Consider the following 19,207-nt stretch of genomic DNA (forward strand, 5'->3'; position numbering starts at 1 on the left):
CTGACATAATTTATTATTCACCTTGAAGTTTCATTTTTTTACCTGGTCCTTACTTCTTTGAGCCAAATGCAAATACATTTAATCAATTAATTTGAATGAATGCAGAAAGATTGTTCTTTGGAAACTAACCTTTGGATTGTGAATACAGAGCCCTACGTCTGTGAGGTGGCAGATTAGTGGGGTGGGTGGCAGTGTCTACATTATTCTCGTGTACTTCTTTTAGAAGGAATATGTGTTTACTCTGTGTATCTCTTCAGAAAGAACATAGGCATTTATCAGGACAGGGAAAGAGTATATTCTAAAAAGAATTGTTTTCCCCTTTGAATAATGACACAAGAGATTTTATTCTTATATATAATTTTATGTAGAAATCAGAATTTTTCTCAGTTTGTCTATTTGTGTATTTATATCCAGTGTTGAAGAAAAGAAACAAACATACTGCTAATAAAAAGAATGTCTCCTTGTGGCTACTGAAACCCACGTCAACTGCTATAGCTGCCAGTCTACCAGGAATAGCCCCTGCTTCAAACCCCAAGAAGCCCATTTGCTATTTTAATGACAAGAACTTGCTAATGTGGGCATATGAACTGTAGCCTCGGAAAGGAATGCTGTCCATACCAGGAAGTCCTTGAGAAGGCTTGAGTTCTTGCCATAACTAAAAATCCGATGATTCATTACCAATGACTTCATCCCCAAATGAAAGCTAGCAGCCTGCTTCCATAATCCTCATGGAGAATTATACCAAGAAAAGACAACTTTGGAAAAACATTCAAGAGAGAGGCTTCATTTTCTCTTTTGAATAAAAGAAAGAAACCAGTCTATGTGACTACAGAGGCGCCACCATGCAGGCCCTGGTGTAGGGGCCTGTGTTTCTCCTACAACGCTGACAGCTAGGGATTTACCAGATACTTTAAAAATGAAAAAACTGCTAATGGTATTTTTTTTTTTTGTGGGGCTCATAAATTAGAAATATAGAAATGAATGGTCTCCCCCCACATTAGGCTTTTGCATCCCAGCAGTTCTGACACTTCAGACTTCGTTGCATGGCCTAGTTTTCCCTTTAGAAAAAAGGAATGGTCCCATTCCAGTTGATGGTGGCCTCGCTCCACTTGGTTCTGATTGCCATCTCCACTGGTGAAAATCGCCGTCTTGGTCCATGTTTCTCTTCCTGTTGGTCTCTTTCCCAATGATGGGAGTGAGTATCTGAAGAAGGAACAGCCAGCATTTAGACCCAAGCCTATGAACACCATTCCAGAGGAAGCCACTAAAGAAGGACAGAAGGGTGGGAGGGCAGGAGTCAGGCTCAGCAAGCTCGGCAAGCTGTGCTCCTACAACTAGTTAAGCAGAGGGGGATTCAAACAGGTGGTGTGTTGAAATGCCCCAGACCCAATAAGTCGGTGGCAACCTGGGTTGTTGTGCATAACTGTTGATAAGCTGTGTAATACACCTTATGGAACCATGATGTGACACCTAGAACCAGGTATAGGTTACTAAATATTGTAAGAAAAAAAAAAAGAAAAAAGAGGCCAGGTATGGTGGCTCACACCTGTGGTCCCAGCACTTTGGGAGGCCGAGGCAGGTGGATCATCTGAGGTCAGGAGTTTAAGACCAGCCTGGCCAGCATGGTGAAACTCTGTCTCTACCAAAAATACAAAAAATTACCTGGGTATGGTTGCAGGTGCCTATAATCCTAGCTACTTGGGAGGCTGAAGCACAAGAATCACTTGAACCCAGGAGGTGGAAGTTGCAGTGAGCCAGACTGCACCACTGCCCTCCAGCCTGGGCGGCAGAGTGAGACTCCATCTCCAAACAACCAGCCGACCCCACTTCTCAATGCTTCTCAGAATACATTTGCATTTTTGGATGGAGGGCAAGGCATTCTAGTGGGGTAGGCAAGAACTGGGTTTGGGGCTTGAGTTTATCTCATATTAGCCAGGTGACATTTAAGAAGGTACTTAGCATCTATTGCTAAACTTCATTTATTCAATTAGTAGTTACTTGTTGGGCACCATAATTTCCACTTCATAAAAATAGAAATCCTAGTACTTACCTCATGTGGCTATTGGGAATGTTACGGGTTAATGCCTGTGAGGTTTTCAACACAATGCCCAGAACAGAAAGCAGATGATTCTTGTGAGCTAATGAAAAATGTTGCTTTATGCAAAGAAGAAAGTTGAGGTAGAAACAACAATCTATTTTAAGGAACATATTGTCAATGTTATACTAAATTAAATGGGTTAATATGTATTTCTCATAAGTAAAGAAAGAGAATTAGGAACTGCACAGATAAAATAGTCACTAGATGCTCTTCCACACGTAATAATGGAAGATTACTTAACGCCAGGCTTGTGGTGCAAAGTCAGATTCAGAAATGCTTCATAAATGCAGCTAAGGCTACGGATACAAACTCCCAGTTTGTCCAGTGTTAATACCTTGTCCAGAGGTCAATGTTTAAAGACATTTTAAGGTTAGTCTTTTTCCCTCAGGAGTTTGTCACTGAAATGACATGTTTGGTTGTCTGCTTCTCCTGTTGGATTGGAACCTCTCTAACAGTTTGGGGAACTTTTTGGAATAAAAGAAACCAGTCTGTGTGACTACAGAGGAGCCACCATGCAGACCTGTGCCGTATTCATCATTGTTTTCCCAGTGTCTAGCCCCGTGCCTGGCACACAGTAGGACCTCAAAAATGCCTTTTGCGCTCATTTAAACAGAAATGTACTATCAGTTTGGTTACTTATGTCACTGGATGATTATCTGATGTTTGGTCGTGAGATAGCATCAGCCAATTCTCCCCTGGGTTTTCCCAATTATTTCCTCAGGTATTAAATACCTCATGCTCCAAGGTCAAAGGCCCTGGAGAATGGTTTTTGGAAATTTGGCTCCATACCTTTTGCTTTTCTCTTACCTAAAAGTTGTGGGTTCCTCTGTGCTATTTCTAACCCCCCTTCTCCTAGGTAAAGCACGTTTAGAATTCCCACATTGCAATGCTTGGGTTTAGGGCTGTGGGATTCATGTGTGAGCTTCATTTCAGAACCTGAGCCTAAGCACTTTCCTGCAGAGCTAGCATGAATATCCACACATTCATGCTACAATCCACACATTGTTAAACATCGGCAGCCGCATCTCTTTGGGCATATTAAAGTCCACAACACTTGGAGTCTGAAATGCTCACCTACTGTAAGATGCACAAGCTTTTTCTGTGAGGGCTGGCCACTGTAAAAGTACAGATCAAAGAGACGCTCCATTTTCCAGTCTGATAAGAGCTGCCTGTTTGTGCAAAAAAGGATGCTGTAATTTCCATTGATGTTGCACAGCCAAATAGGTAATTTGGGAGTCTTCAGCGTGCTGCCCACCTGGAAGGAGGAAGGGGAATGCAGATAAACATATAGATTTTGAAACATTGTGACACATGCCGATACCTGATTGTGACCAAAAAGGAGCTCTGAGGTTTCTTGTTGCACTTGTCGCTGTGCAAGGCATTGTACATAGAGTAAGATTTCAAACGAAGGCTTCGTCATGAATAAATTTGCATTTATAAATGATCTGGTGTAGTGATGCTTCCATTTTTATCTTAATGGATTATATTAAAAATTTTTTTGGTGACCTCATAGAGGAAGTGAAACAGCTTCAGTTTGGTTTTGAGGTGAGGTAAAGAATAAATAGATAAACTAAAACAGGAATGTAGTGGTAGAATAAGAGAACTCTAATTCTCTTATTCTAGAGACTAGCATGTCTGCTGCCATTCCCAAGATAAGGCAATAATTCATTCAGCAGGTGGTGGTAAGACTTCTGGCAACATCAGCTATTTAGAATATAGAAAAAAGGATATTGAAGATATATCAAATAGCTTCTGGAAAATGAGGGAAACACATACACACATCACACATATACACATATATCTACAGGTTAACATGTAGATCAATTGTGAAGATGTTCCTAGACAGCAGCTTGTTATCTGTTTTTTCTAAGTACCTGTCAATCAATTTAGCCTTGTTTTTTTTTTTTTTTTTTTTTTTTTTTTTTTTTTTTTTTTTTTTTTTAGACAGGATCTTGCTCTGTCACCCAGGCTATAATGCAGTGGTGTGATCTTGGCTCACTGCAGCCTTGACCTCCTGGGCTCAAGTGATCCTCCCACCTCGGCCCCTGGGACTACAGGTGGACACCATCATGCCTGACAAATTTTTGTATTTTTTGTAGAGACAGCATCTTGCCATGTTGCCCAGGCTGGTCTCAAACTCCTGGACACAAGCAATCTACCTGCCTTGGCCTCCCAAATATTGGAATTACTGTACCTGGCCTGGCCTTGAATTCTTATAGCTAGTGAATGAGATTTGCAAAAACCAGCCCTGCGGGGTAGGAGCGGGGAAGGGGATGTAGTAAAAGGGCAGCGGTCCTGCACACTTCTAGTACGTTTCTATCAGTGATAACCATCAGTTTGTTTACACTTTGTTTACACAGGCAGGGAAGCACATATTTTTAAAAGCTTTCCATCAAAATTTATTGCAACAATTTTTAAAAATTTGTTAAAAGTTATTTCAACCTGAAATAAACCTAAAGAGATAAACATGAGTGACATGGACGAACCCATGATTTCCATGTGACGCCAAGGAGAATTCCTGGGCCCCTTAGCTTGGCCTTTCTTCCTGTAACTGAAGGGACCAGTATTGCCATTCTATTTCTTTTCTTCTCAGTCCTCAGAGTTGTACTGTTTGTTCAGGAACAAATTCTGTTTTGTGGAAATCCAGCTTTGAAAAATTATCACGTGCTTTATCAACCCAAGTATTAAAGGCTAATAACTTGACATTTTGATTTCTCAATAATTCTATTCAAATCTCTTTGTTTCCTTGAGTTTAAATTCTTCAGCTCTGGGTGAGTGGGTGAATCAGAGATGCTTTTGTCTGCAAGTGTTTCACTTTTAGCTACCACAGAAAATTTACATTGCTGTGCTGAAAAGAAATGACCTCAGCTGGTAGTTTACAAAAGGGTGGAAACCTAGCACCCAATCAGGACATGTTCATAATGGGTGCAGGGTTTGCTGGAGTTAGCTCCTCCAGGCTGAATATATTGTGGGCATTTCACATACCAAACACGGGGCAAGTCTGACCACCGGCTGCATCAGAAATAAAACAGTGAAGATGTGCCATTGAAGCAGTAGCATATGTTTTAGTTCCAGATATCCACCACCAATTTCCAAATAACTTTGTAACTATTTATTAGTTATAAAATAAGCACTTTCTTTCTTAGGCCTTCTTGCTATGGCACCCTTCTGTATTAAGCTTATATGTAATCAAAATATGTTATACAGGAAGTCATGGAATTATCAAGGTTGAAAAACTTGAATGAAACTAGGAGATTGAGAGCTGTTTGTAGCAAAAGGTACTTCCAATGGAACTTCAAGTGGACATTCTGGTCCGCTTGAATCTAATGATATTCCTTATAAATTAGTCTGGGTAGGTGTAATAGAATATACACATAAATGATATTGTTTCACAGAATATTTGTAATGTAGATGAAATTCACCTGACACTCAGATAAACATACTCTGCCAGGTGCTGACTGACACACTATTGTTATTTTATGCAGCAGTACAACAGTTTTCTTTCCTGAGCTCAAAGACACTCAAGATTTTGTTCTAGTAGGAAGAAAATGAAGTAGTCAAAATGCAACCACCTTCAACCCCGCAAAGTGACCTTACAGAGCTCTCACAGTGAGCAAGCAGAACCTCGCTTGCCCTGAGAGATTCTGATGAAACGGGAAATGTCATGCATGACTGTTGCTGCACTTTGAGTATTAAGAGGCAAGCCTTAAGATTACAGTTGAGAACACATCTGGTTTAAAGTGAGTCCTGCAAAAAACAAAACAAAGCACCTTCCAATTGAATCCAGACAGAGATTACATCCCCCATTCTTCTTGGCACACCATATAAGCAGTTTGACTGGCATTTTTCGCTTTAAGCATTTGTATTGCTTTTGGATAAAAACAGTTTACCAGCTACTCCCCAAAAGCAGGATTCTAAATATGTTTTATTGGTGAGATTCCATCAATGCTGAATTTGTGCATGTTGCTTCATGTTGCCATGGTAAAAAGGAAATTAAATTGTGATACAGTGGTGCTATAAATAAAATACCTTTCTCCTTAAGTTCACTCATTGTGTAATAAGCCCAGTATTTTCAGCATTAATGCGGCAATCAAGCTTTTCATAACATATATCATTTAAACTAATGTAAAATTACAAGGACAGCAAGGAGGATGGACAAATTCTACATATCAGAGTGCAAGAATTGAGTCCATGTAATTCTTTTTTTGAATGCCGTCTAGAACAATGGGGCTTAGAACATGCCTTTGCATAATGAGCGTGATATTGCAAGTCTCCAGGCCCCAGGCTGGTAATCTGAACAGGAGAAAGGTGTTTGAAACGTTGTGCTTTCTTCGCTTTCTTCACTGATTCCTGGTGACAATTCCTGTGCATAACTGTTAATGGTCTGGCTCTCATCTCTGCCACCTGGAATACAGACTTGATGTAACTTCTCTCACTGAGTTTGCAGGTATGTTGTAAAGACAAATTAGTTCATGTTTGCAGGGCGCTATCTCAGTGACTTAGTGGCAGAGTGCAGTGCGTACCGCTTCACTGGGTACTTCTATGGTTGGATTTCTTCCTGTCAGACTCTCTAAAGGGAAAAAGTAAAGGGGGAAGAAGGTATGACTGGGATAGTACTGTGTGCTGCCAGGGCTGCCGTAGGAGTAATTCTGGCAAGACCTAAATGGCTTCAGTCCCTGAAAAATCAGAGTGGATTTTTCTTCTCAGTGGCAGGTGTGAAGATAATGTGAACCTCCCAAGGCTTTCCAGATGGTGTTAGACTCAAACTGCTTTATGTTCTCACTTAGGTATTGGAACCTCACACTCAAATCTGTACCTTCAAATAGAAAAGTGACAGGGAGGCTTCAAAATAGTGCCTCATCTTATGGTAGCTGGCTGTGTTCTGCAGGAACCATCAGTCTGGTGGGCTCTGGGGGGCTTGTCATGTCATCTAATGAGAATCCCATCTTTTTTTAAAAAAATCTCACCCACTGGGCTGTGACATTGGGACTGAAAGACACATGTTTTTGCAATCTCTGCAATTTTATCACAGAGTAATAAGAGATTTACTTAGGGAAGACGGAGGCAGCATTGCAGGATGCGTTTCACCTTGACAGCAGAATCTACCTGTCAGGCAGCATGTTGGTTTTCTTCTGAACTAAGAAATCTTTCTGATATTAGGTTTTTATTATCAGTACACAAAAATAACCTTCAGATTCGTTGCACCTACCATAGGCAGGAGCTACTAAATATCCACAAAGCACTTATATGCCTAGTTGGCATTTTCACGGGTCTCATACAGAATCAGAAAGGAAAGGTAGTGGCTGCAGGGGTCTTCAGTCCAGTCATACTTAGAGCACCGTCCCAGAAGCACATCATGTTCTTTTTTGAATAAACTTCTGTTCTGCACTGTGTTTCAGTTCTGTGCTAGGAAGTTGTGAAATATTCGACTTCTGGGGATAATGCAGTCAAATGGTCTTCTGGTTAGCATGTCTCTGAGCACCCACTGAGCTTGGTCTCCTAGGGTTAAGGATTTCCATACACCTGACAAGTGAGATATGCCAAACCAGGAGGTAAAGTGGGGGCAGTTCACCATCAATACAAACTCACAACCACTCTAACCCAGAAGTCAGTGGATTGAGTTCCAACTTGTTGAGCACAACTGTCATGCTGTGATTTGCTGCCATTTAAATGTTACCAACATGAGTATACCTATAACAGATATTATAGACCATATAATATATCTATATATAGATACAATAGATGATAAAACTACCGATGATAGAGTATAATTCCAAGATCTGGCATTTCTATATTTACCTCTTTATCAGAAAATAAGCAAAGATGATAATGGCAGGCAGCATCGTCCAGTGGACAGAATGTGATCATTGAATGTAGATAGAACTCGGTTCATATCCCTGGCTCTGACACTTGCCTAGCTGCTAGCTTTGGGTAAGTCCCCATTCCTCAACCTGGCCTTTCTTATCTCTAAGATGAATGACCAAGCAATAGAGCTTGAGCTTAAAGTAATACTGATTACAACTTGGAGTGGAAGTGGGGATTCAATAAATAAATGAAATGACCCCCAAAGGGCCAGGAACACAATAGGTGCTATATGCACAAGGTTATAAATAAGCTATTAGCACAATGAATAAATAAGCTTCATATATACTTGAATATAAATATACCTAAGTATATAAGTATAAATCAACTTGACTATAAATATACTTCATACATATTTTCTGTATAATGAGCTGATATAGAAAGCATCTTCAGGTAAAATCATCTTGATATGCATGTTTCTAACATATTCATACATGCCAGGAGTTCAAGTAAGAAAACTAACTGCCAGCCTGTATTCGCTCTTTAATACCTTTTTTTTTTAAAACCAAATTTCAAGTGCATGACAGCGACAACATAATAAACATCCTCAGGGTTTCAAGCCATTAGTGTACAATTTCAGGCAATTTTCACTGAGGACAGGATTCACAGGTATCTCTCTGGGGAGAGAACACCGAGTCCAAGAAAGAAGGATGGAAAGCCACTTTTCAAAAAGATGGAAGCATTATAGATCTAATTTCTATGTGGATTTTAAAGCTAGCCTGGGCAGTTTCCGTCCTTTGCCCTATTTCCAATTTGTGAGCAGGCATTTGGGTAGTGGTCCTGTGGTCTGGTATGTTTTGCCCTCTTTCCAGCAGGAAAGCCCTTATTTTTTTATTTTTTTTTTTTTTTATTTTTTTTATTTTTTGAGACGGAGTCTTGCTCTGCCGCCCAGGCTGGAGTGCAGTGGCCGGATCTCAGCTCACTGCAAGCTCCGCCTCCCGGGTTCACGCCATTCTCCAGTCTCAGCCTCCCCAGTAGCTGGGACTACAGGCGCCCGCCTCGTCGCGGCTAGTTTTTTGTATTTTCTATTAGAGACGGGGTTTCTCCGTGGCTCAAGCCAGGGTGGTCTCGATCTCCTGACCTCGTGATCCGCCCGTCTCGGCCTCCCAAAGTGCTGGGATTACAGGCTTGAGCCACCACGCCCGGCCGCCCTTATTTTTTTTTTTACCTTACGCTGTGGCCTCTTGACTGACTGTAAGTTCCCGGCAAAAATCCACTTTATCATTGGTGGATATTTTAGGCTTTGCAGGTAATTTTCTTTAGAGCATGATTTAGCAGTTCTATTGGTCTGAGCAGACTTGTGTAGAAAGAAATGTGATCCAGAAAAAACAGCAGTGCTGGATCCCTGTGAATTCTTGACTCTCTGTGATGGCATATTCTCTGATATAGTCCCTTTTCTCACAACAACTTAGTAGCTATTTCACAAAGACCTGTTTAATTTTAATTTTAATTTAAGATAAAGCCTGCAACTTGTTTCCAAAGCCTTGCAAATGTTAAGAAGGAACCGAAAGCTATCGACCTTTCTAATACTGATTGAAAGAAGATATACTCTTTCTTGTAAGTTCAGTTGAAATAGCTAGTTGGCCAATTCTGCACACCATAGATTTAATCAGCTAAGCCTAAAGAGATTTTTTTATCCTTCCTCTAAAGCAGAGGTTCTCAACTAGGGTCAATTTTGCTCCCCAGGGGGGCATTTTGAAATGTCTGGAGACATTTTTATTGCCACACTGGGGCCAGTGCTGCTGGTATCTAGTGGGCAGAGGCCAGGAGTGCGGCTCAATAGCCTGCAGTGGACAGGACAGCCCTCCACAACAAACAATTAACCACTTCAAAATTTCAATACTGCAGAGGTTGAGAAGCCCTGCTTTGCAACAGAGGTTTCTAATCCTGGTTGCGCTTTGAATCATCTATGGGCTTTAAAAATTTCAGTTGCCCAGATGCTTCCTAGACCAAATGAAGCAGTCTTTGGGTAGTGTTGGCTATGTAATTTGTGGGGCCCAGTGCAAAATGAAAATGTAGGGGCCCTCGTTCAAACATTGACAATTTCAAGACAGTGACACCAGACACTAGAACATTAAACAAAGTGTGGGGCCCTGTTTGACTACACATTCTTATAAAGCTGATACGATTCCGGGGGATGACCTGGGCATTGATAGTTGTAAAAGATCTCCAGGTGACTTCAATGTGCAGTCAGGGTTGACATCACTGCTCTCTAGCATTTATTGCCTGTATCCTTCCTGTAGCAATCAGTGTATGTATGGTCAAGTATGGCTCATCTTTGTATCTGGACAGAGAGCCTCACAATTAGTATTCAATTAGCATTTAGCTGTGCTGAACGAACATAGCTGAATAAAACACTATAACATTATGCCTTGTTATCTTCTATTATAAAGTCTTATATGTCTATAGAATATTCTGGCCTTCCAATGAGCTTCAACATCCATGATTTCCTCTGCTCTTCACGTCAGTCCTTAATCTGATCAGGTTGCAGGGCAGGTGCTTATGGAATGAATGCACCTGTGTTGTAGGTGAGGAAAGAGGCTCAGAGAGGGTAAAACTGGTGCAAGTTACACACCTGTGAATGGCATGGCAAGGCCTCCAGCCAAACCTGCTGATTTCCAGGCCAGGGTTATTTTGCATATGCTACAGGAACTTCCTCACCTTTATGCCAGGTTCCCGTGTGTGTGTGTATGTGTGTGTGTATGGGTGCGCGTATGCTCATTGGTGGCATGTGGCAGGAAAATGAATGGCACAAGGATACTTCTACACAAGCAGACTTGTGTAGGAGAAGAAGTGGATGGCACAAAAACCAAATGTTTAATTAAATATGGTTTAATTAATCAGCACATTTTTTTTAATGTGCTGATTTAAAAAAATCAGCACATCAAGCCCATGGCTTCTATTACTGCTGCAGAAAAGGTTAGAACCACATTTTAAGTGAGTTGATTGAAAGAAAAACATTAAGTAAATAATAGCAGGGGTAGCACAGAGACATGAAAAACCTTCTGAATTACCTACTCAAATGACTGAAATATGAGAAATGCTGTTTTAAATCTTTCTAGTTTATAGTGAGGACCTAGTGAAATAATCTTATGAAAGAGCTTTTGTAATAATAGACAAAACACTAAAATCATTATTGCATTTTTGTGTCACCACCACTTGAACTTGTTTCCAGCATGTCACCCCATTTTCAAACCAAGTCTTGGCATGTTATTGGGTCCTTATAGTTATAGAATGTTAGACCATGGACACCAAGTGACCACAGATGGTTGAAAGAAAAGAAAAATATGTAAAATGAAATCTATAAATCCTCTATTTCTGGCTTAGTTTAACTCTTCGTCATGAGAGTCAGATTTTAAGATGAATTCCCAAATTATCTGAAAAAAGTGGTTAGGAGCTTTACAGCAATAATCAATTCTCTGTCCAGGGTGTATTCAAAGTATAGTCTTTCGCATCCACACAATAGAACTCTTTGCAGCCTCTAAATATAATGAGAGGTTAGGCAGTGGCTCATGCCTGTAATCCCAGCACTTTGGGAGGCCAAGGTGGGTGGATAACTTGAGGTCAGGAGTTTGAGACCAGCCTAGCCAAAATGGCGAAAATCCTGTCTCTATTAAAAATACAAAACTTAGCTGGCTATGGTGGTGTGCATCTGTAATCCCAGCTCCTTGTGCAGGAGAATCGCTTGAACCCGGGAGGCGGAGGTTGCAGTGAGCTGAAATGGCACCACTGCTCTCCAGCCTGAGTGACAGAGCAGACTCTGTCTCAAAAATAAATAAAGGGTCATATACTCATATTTGTTATTAAATGAGATATTTGTGTTAAATGAGAAAAGCAGGTTTCAGAAGAGTAGAATAAGACACATTGATATGGCTGGGCACAGTGCCGCACACCTGTAATCTCACCACTTTGGGAGGCTGAGGCAGGAGAATCACTTAAACACAGGAGTTCAAGACCAGCCTGGGCAACACAGTAAGACCCCTGTCTCTATTTAAAAAAAAAAAAAAGACACATTGATATGAGAAAGAAAAAAAGTATTTCTGAAAAACATTCCTGAAAAGATTGATCCCTGGGTAACGAAATTTGTTTTACTTTTACTTTTACCTTGTCTATCACTTCACATTTTTCTATGATGAACAAAGAATACAAACTCAAGGAATAATACGCACATTTTTAAAGCACACTCGTACACAAAATATGCCAATTCTGCTATAGTCAGACACTATTTTTTTGATGGCATCAGACATATGATATGTATGTGTTGCAAGATGCTGATTTCATGAATAACATAGTAGCTGGAGACAATAGTAGAAAGAGGGACAGATGAAGCCTTATATACATGAAAGGTATTTGGAGCAGGAACCAGGAGAGCTGGAGGACAGGACAGATGCTGAGCAGCGAGGCCTTGTTTGCTGCTGGTATCTGGGAGAGGTGGTTGGGAGGCTTGTGGGGGTTTACATCCTCCATCAAATTGAATGACATTTGAACTGGTTTCAAGGTCATTCCCGAAAAGTGTTGTTACAGAATCTGCCTCATCTTCCCTGGATTTTAGGATGAAATTTTTGTGAAATATCACAGAAGCAGCTTTGATTTGTGGTTTGGGGTGGGTATATTTGCTTTGTCACTCTTCTGTTTGTTTTCGCAGAATCACATCTTACTTAATTCCCTGGTTGTGCTTTTCAACAGGACATTTTACTTTCTGGTTGTCAGAAGTTATAAATCCCCTGAGCTGGAAAGCTTTTTGACAGGAGCTTCAAATGTAGGGGCCCCCTTTTTTTTCCAGTGGTTTTTTTTTAAGCTTTGAGCAATATGTAGGCTGTGTGCATTCATTTGCATAAATGAAGGATTGGGAGGACACCCATCAACTGCTAACAGTATTTATTTCTGCGAAGGGGGTGTGTAGCTGCATGGGCATGACAGAGGACTTTTCCTTTATCTATGTGTGTATATAAACATATATGTTTGTCAACCTCATTAAACGGGGTATCTGTATATTTCAAATATTGCTTTAAAATGTATGTATTTTATTACCTTTTTTATATACATAAAATATGTAAAATAAAATATGAAGCAAGTAGACTGGGATATTTCCATCTGTGGAAATTTCCCTGAATGTCTGTGTGTGGTGGGAGGGAGGTACACAGGCAGACAGTCAGGGAGAAAGTAGGCTCAGGTTTGAATTGCCTGAACAGCCAGACTTTTAAACTGTTAAAATATTGACGTTCTGGTTGTGTGGTTGAGGACTGGAACACACTTGCCTGTGAGTGTCTGTCATCTTCCAAGGCGTCCTTACCCCACTGCAAATAGCCGACGTCACTGCGGGTCAAGACTCCATGTAGTGTTTCCTGAGACTTTCCTTTCTCACAGCCATTGAAGACATTGGGACTTGCCCTTCCAGTTAAAATCATGTTCAGAACTGCCTAGAGAGTATATTTTACAGATATTTACATTTTAGGTAGCAATGAAACAATGACTGAAACAATGACTTGATTTTTTCTCTTAAAAATCATTAAAAATTACTATTTTAGTGAAAGAATGAAATCACATGATACATATTTCAGTAAAAAATATGTCCTAAATATTTGGTAGAGTTAAAACAATCATTTATTAGCTTTTTTTCTTAAACCTTACCACGTAACTCTCTCTGTACCCCACTCTCATCTTAATGCCCTTCCTCCCTTTATAAATCTTTTAAATGTTGTTTTCCATGGTTGTGATTTAAGAAGCATGAAGCTAAGATTTTTTATAGCACTTTTTTTTCAGTTATTAGGGATTCCTGGTGGGTCTTGTCAAGATATTTTCTGCTGTTGCTAGGATCTCAGAGATGAAGGGCTCTCGGAGGTAAACTAGGGAGGACTGTTATGAAAATTGGATGGTAGATTTTGACGCAACCCAGGGTAGTGTCTTCATACTCTTTCAAAGATAACTGGATTGCTCTTTACTTAAGGAGAGAATATATTTAATTAGAAAACAAGACTAATTCAGATTGTTTTTCTTTTTCAAACTCTGCATGTGGCATTCAACTAATTCAGATTCTACAGTAGAAAGGCAGAATCTTCCAGCTCACCTGCCTGCACAGGAAGCCTCCAGCATTTGGTTGTAGCAGCTGAGTAGTGGTGACATCTAGGTCCATTTGAAGCCTGCAGAATGGGAGAAGCCATTGGCATCCAGTCAGAGACAATGATTGCACCGGGAGCTTGTAGCTTCTTTTCCCCCAAAACACAAAGCAGCAGTAACACGGGCTCTCCTAGTCACTGTTTCTCACTTACACTTTTCCATCTCTCACAGGGAAAGCCTCTAGGACTGGGGTTGCAGAGGTGGATGCAGTTGAAGGAAGTGAGCAATAAGTGGTAAGAGAGAAGGTGCAGATGTCTCAAATGTTAGAATCCCTGTGTGTGTGCTCTGGGTGGATGCTGGGCTCAGTGGAGAAGCTCTTTATTCTATGTGACAAGGAATGCACTTGGCTCAGGGTGGTGACACATGACCACACCAGAGGGTGCTGGTTCAAGGCAGATATCAACAGATTGTCCAAATGGAAAACACCACTGTGGCCATTTCTTGGCTGCAGAAGGGCAGCTTCCACTGTTATGTCAGGGGCCATGGTCTCACCCTTGACAATATAAGGTCACGGTGGAATGTGGCTCCTGCTGTCACTTAGTGGGGAGTTGCTGCGTACTAGTATGTGAACTGTATGTGTTCTTGAACAAATCTATTCATGGAACTGGAGATTATGTCCTTCTGTGAATGAGACTTAAAGACTTGGGTCAAGCATGGTGAGTACCATCGTGGCATCAGATACAACTCAGGATAATGCTTCTCAAAGGGTCATATGATTTTAGGTGGTATAGACTTGAACATTTTAGAATTTTAATAATGATATATTTATTTTAATACATTTACCTTTAGCCTGGTACATGATTTAAAGGACATTAACATTTAGGAAGAGGTTGATATTTAAATGTGTATTTTTTTAAAATATTAAGCGAATGATAACATACACCATAAAAATGTGATGGTGGTATATAAAAGACAAGCTTCGGGACCACTGCTGCAGAACTCGTAATTCTTCCCTCCTGAGAGTCCTCTATTTCTGACTCTCCAGAAGTTACCTTTCTTTCAAGGTTCAGAAGAAAGTCTGTTTCTTTCCTGAAGCCTTCCCTGACCACCCTGTCAGCAGAGGGCCCTTTCTCCTCTGGAGCCCACAGAGACTCATTCTTTTTACATCTCATTTGGCACATCAGGTACCTCCTGGGACTTGCCCAGCATCTCTGTGTACACCCCAGTCTTTCCCAGCCTGGACTCTGCAGGAGGACAGTGATATATCTTCTCTTCTTTGTGCCTTCCACGGTGCCAAGAACAGAACTTTGCATATCATAGAGACAAAATACATATTTGAGAATATACCTTATTGTGGATCTAAATAATAAAATATATTTATTTATGAAACTTGTACAAACAAGCTTTGGTGTTGTCCACCAATATTTACAGCCACAAGAAGGAGGAACCTACTAGGGTACTATAAGAACAGATTCAAACTTGACTGACGACATCCACTTGCCCAATAAGATGGCCAAACCAACTATAGGAAAGGACGTGTCAACCAAAGAGAATCTACTAGAAAAAAACATTGCATTCATGTTTCCAATATGGAGATTTTTCAACACAAGATTACATTGTTTATGTGATCCCAGTCCTATAGAAAATACCTGTGCAAACATCTGTAGAATTTACCTTTCAAATGTTCTAGAGAAGATCAGGCTGTACAGAAACAGGATGACACCACAGCTTCCTTCCCCTCTGAACTGTTTGGAAAACAAAAGAAAAGTATGTTGGTCTAAAAGCAACACAGACACGTATATTTGTGGGTATGACTTCAAGGATTTACAGGCTGACAGAATTTCCTTTCCCCTGGCTGCCGAAAGGATTGAGCTCCTCTGCCTCCCTAAGTCTTCCTACTCTCAAATTTATTCTCTTTCCCTGCTTCATGCCTGTCAATGGCATTGTCATTCTCTTGGCCCTCACCTTATCTTTTTGTCCTGCACTTCTACCATGTGATTCTCTTCAAACCTTGGCCAAGGTGTAGTATATCCTTTCTAGCCCACTTCACTGCTGCTCTTTGCTGCCTTTGGCTGCTGTCTCCTTATCCAGCCTCTTCTCTCCTCATGTCCTTCTCATTGCACTGTTAAACTGACGGGGAGCAGAGAGGCTTCGTAGAACTTGCTTTGGAGTTATACACCTTAGTTCTACTGCTTTCTAACTCCTACTTACTAACTTCTTTGAGTTTCAATCTAATCCACAATCACAGATAAAAAGAACCTTTCTCCAGGTTTATTGCAAAAGTTAAGTGAAGTAATTAATTATTTGAACCTTCCTTGGTTCTTGGAATATGCTAGATCCACAGCAAAATTAATATGTGTCCCTCTCTAATGCACTTCTCCCTTGTCTTTTCTTGGACAGGTTTCTTTTCTGCTTAGAATTTTCTGAAGGTGCCTTGCAATCTCTAGGATCGAATCTAAACTATTTAATAAACATTCAGGGCCTCTCATCAGTTGGCTTTATTTAGCTCGATGTCAACACCCTACTTGCTGACAAGTAGAGTAGCTTCCCTGGCTGGATTTCTAGGTGCGGAGTTAAAACATCTTTAAAGTCTTCTTTAGGAAGACTTTGCTAAAATGCATATGCTTTTCCCTTTATGGATTAATTTATCCATTTTGCTTTGTGTGACCTGACAGGGGCCAGGGCCCTCAGGTAGCAGAATAAATTCTAGTGCCATAGGAGCCAGATAGGTACTGAAATGAGTGAGAGAAATGGGGCGGGGTGGGGCCTGATGCAAATAGATGCTTTTATGTATCGATTTCCTATTGCTGCTGTAACAAAGTGTCACAGGCTTGGTGGCTTAAAACAACATGAATTTATTATCTCACAGTTCTGGAGGTTAAAAGTCCAACATGGGTCTCACTGTGCTAAAATCAAAGTGCTCACAAAGCTGTGTTCCTTCTGGAAGTTTTTGGAGTGATTCTGTTTCCTTTACTTTTCTAGCTTCTAGAAGCCATCCTCATTCCTTGACTAGTGGCCCCACATCACATAACCCTCCTCCCTCTGCTTCCCTGGCCACATCTCTCTGACTCTCCTGCCTCCCCCTTTCCCTTATAAAGACCCTTTTGATTAATTGGGCCCATCTGGATAATCCAGGATAATGTCCCCCCCCCCCCGCCCCCTGCCCCAAGGTCTTTAACTTGATCATCTGCAAATCCCTTCAATCAGTTAGGTAACATACAGTAGTCTCCCTTATCCATGGGGGATAAGTTCCATTATCCAGTGGATGCCTGAAACTATGGATAGTACCAAATCCTGTATATATGTTTTTTCCTATATATACATACCTATGAAAAAGTTTTACATTAGGCACAGTAATAGATTGACAACAATAATAATAGTGTAGAACATTTATAGCAATATACTGGGAGCACTATTCTTGTGGTTGGGTACCACTGTTAAGTAAAATAAGGGTTACTTGAACACAGGCATTGCAATACCACAACTTGACTGTCTGATAACAGGGAAGGTCACTGAGTGACTAACGGGTATGGAGCATCTACAATGTGGGTCCACTGGACAAAGGGATTATTCATGTCTTGGGTGGGATGGAGTGAAATGGCAAGATATTCCATCCCACTGCTCAGAATAGCATGTAATTTAAAATGTATGAATTGCTTATTTCTGGAATATTCTATTTAACATTTTTAGACCATGGGTGACCAGGGTAATGGAACCAGCAGAAAGCAAAACCAAGAATAAAGAGGGACTACTGTATTAATATGTTTCTGGGATTAGGATGTGGACATCATTCAGTCTATCAAAACTTGTCTAATGAGGGTAGCTGCCTCTTATGTCAGCTAATTGAGGACATGCAAGAATATAGGCCCTGTGTTGCCAGATTTTCTGATTTTTTGATAAAAGTCAAAAATCTAGGTTTTTATGTGGAATTTCCTGAATACTTCTGACATTCACTGATTCAAATTTGTAAAAAGCAACACTGTGGGCTAATGCTGCAGATCTCATATGACAGGTGTGTTTGTTTCCTGGGGTTGCTATAAAAGGTTACAGAAAATCGAATGGTTTAAAACAATAGGAATGTATTCTCTCACAGTTTGGGAAGCTAGAAGTCTGAAACCAAGGTGTAAGAGTAGGGCCATGCTGTCTCTGAAGGCCCTTGGGGAGAATCCTTCCTTGCATCTTCCTAGTTTCTGGTGATTGCCGGTGTTCCTTGGCTTGGAGAAGCATCACTCTGTTCTCAGCTTCCATTATCACATGGTATTCTTCCTGTGTGTCTGTGTTCAAATTTTTCCTTTTCTTATAAAGATACCAGTCACTGGATTAGGGCCCAACCTAATTGAGTATGGCCTCATCTCAACTTGATTACATCTAAAAGACCTTATTTTCAGTAAGATCCATATTCACAAGTACCAGGGGAGGGGGTTAGAACATCACCATATCATTTTGGGGGGACACAATTCAACCCATAACAAAAGATTTGCTGCTCACCGGTAGCCCTCAGACCTCTAGCTTGAGATCTCTGCCAAATGGAGCGAGACACAAGATTGATGCATTTGATAGTGAGGTGGGTTTGGTAAAGTTCTGGATGGGGTGCTGATCACAACGTGCGACCCCGTCTAGGGGAGCTCCTTGAGAGGAATATATATATACCATGAAGTTCCTCTCACTCAGGAAATGGCATCAGCCCTTCCCCAGTGTGGCTAAGGTAATGTTTAGCTCTCATGCCAAGCCCGCCTGTGTTGCAGAGTCCACTTCTGTGTAGGGCCTTGATTATTCCAGCTCAACCCTTAGTCTTTGACTGGGAAAGCCTGTGTATGGCTTCAGCTCTGATCCTCTGATCTCAACCGTGGCTACGTTTAAGAATTTCTTGCAGATATGGGTTGGGAGGGGGTTCTTCCTTTGGAGTCAGACTCTCCCAGATTTGGGTTGAGACGGAAGACAGGGAGGGAGGGGTTTGCCTCTTTTTGCTGAAAGGGTCATTTCTTAAATGGATCCTCTATATCTGTGTAATCCCATTCAATGTCTCCTGCCCATAACAAAGAATCCCTAAGCAGGCTTCTAGCTCAACAGTTCATGTCATACAGGTTTTACTCGGTTCATATTGCTGCTGTAACAAATTACCATAAATTTAATAGCTTAAACACTACAGATTTATGATCTTACAGTTCTAGAAGTCAGAAGTTTGAAATG

General features: G+C 40.8%; 1 protein-coding gene across 1 annotated transcript in view; it reads right to left on the reverse strand.

Annotated features, from left to right (window-relative positions):
* Positions 1-396: 396 nt before the first annotated feature.
* MINDY4B (MINDY family member 4B) overlaps positions 397-19,207 on the reverse strand; it is a 35,353-nt gene continuing 16,542 nt past the window's right edge. The window contains exons 8-12 of the mRNA XM_023232075.2: positions 15,692-15,762; positions 14,028-14,100; positions 13,219-13,380; positions 3,173-3,353; positions 397-1,203 (exon numbers count right to left, since the gene is read on the reverse strand). Of these exons, the coding sequence (XP_023087843.2) occupies positions 1,061-1,203; positions 3,173-3,353; positions 13,219-13,380; positions 14,028-14,100; positions 15,692-15,762 (630 nt within the window). The 3' untranslated portion in view covers positions 397-1,060. The remainder of the gene's footprint in view (positions 1,204-3,172; positions 3,354-13,218; positions 13,381-14,027; positions 14,101-15,691; positions 15,763-19,207) is intronic.

The sequence above is a fragment of the Piliocolobus tephrosceles genome, chromosome 2 (assembly GCF_002776525.5).
Source record: "Piliocolobus tephrosceles isolate RC106 chromosome 2, ASM277652v3, whole genome shotgun sequence".
NCBI classification, from domain to species: Eukaryota; Metazoa; Chordata; class Mammalia; order Primates; family Cercopithecidae; genus Piliocolobus; species Piliocolobus tephrosceles.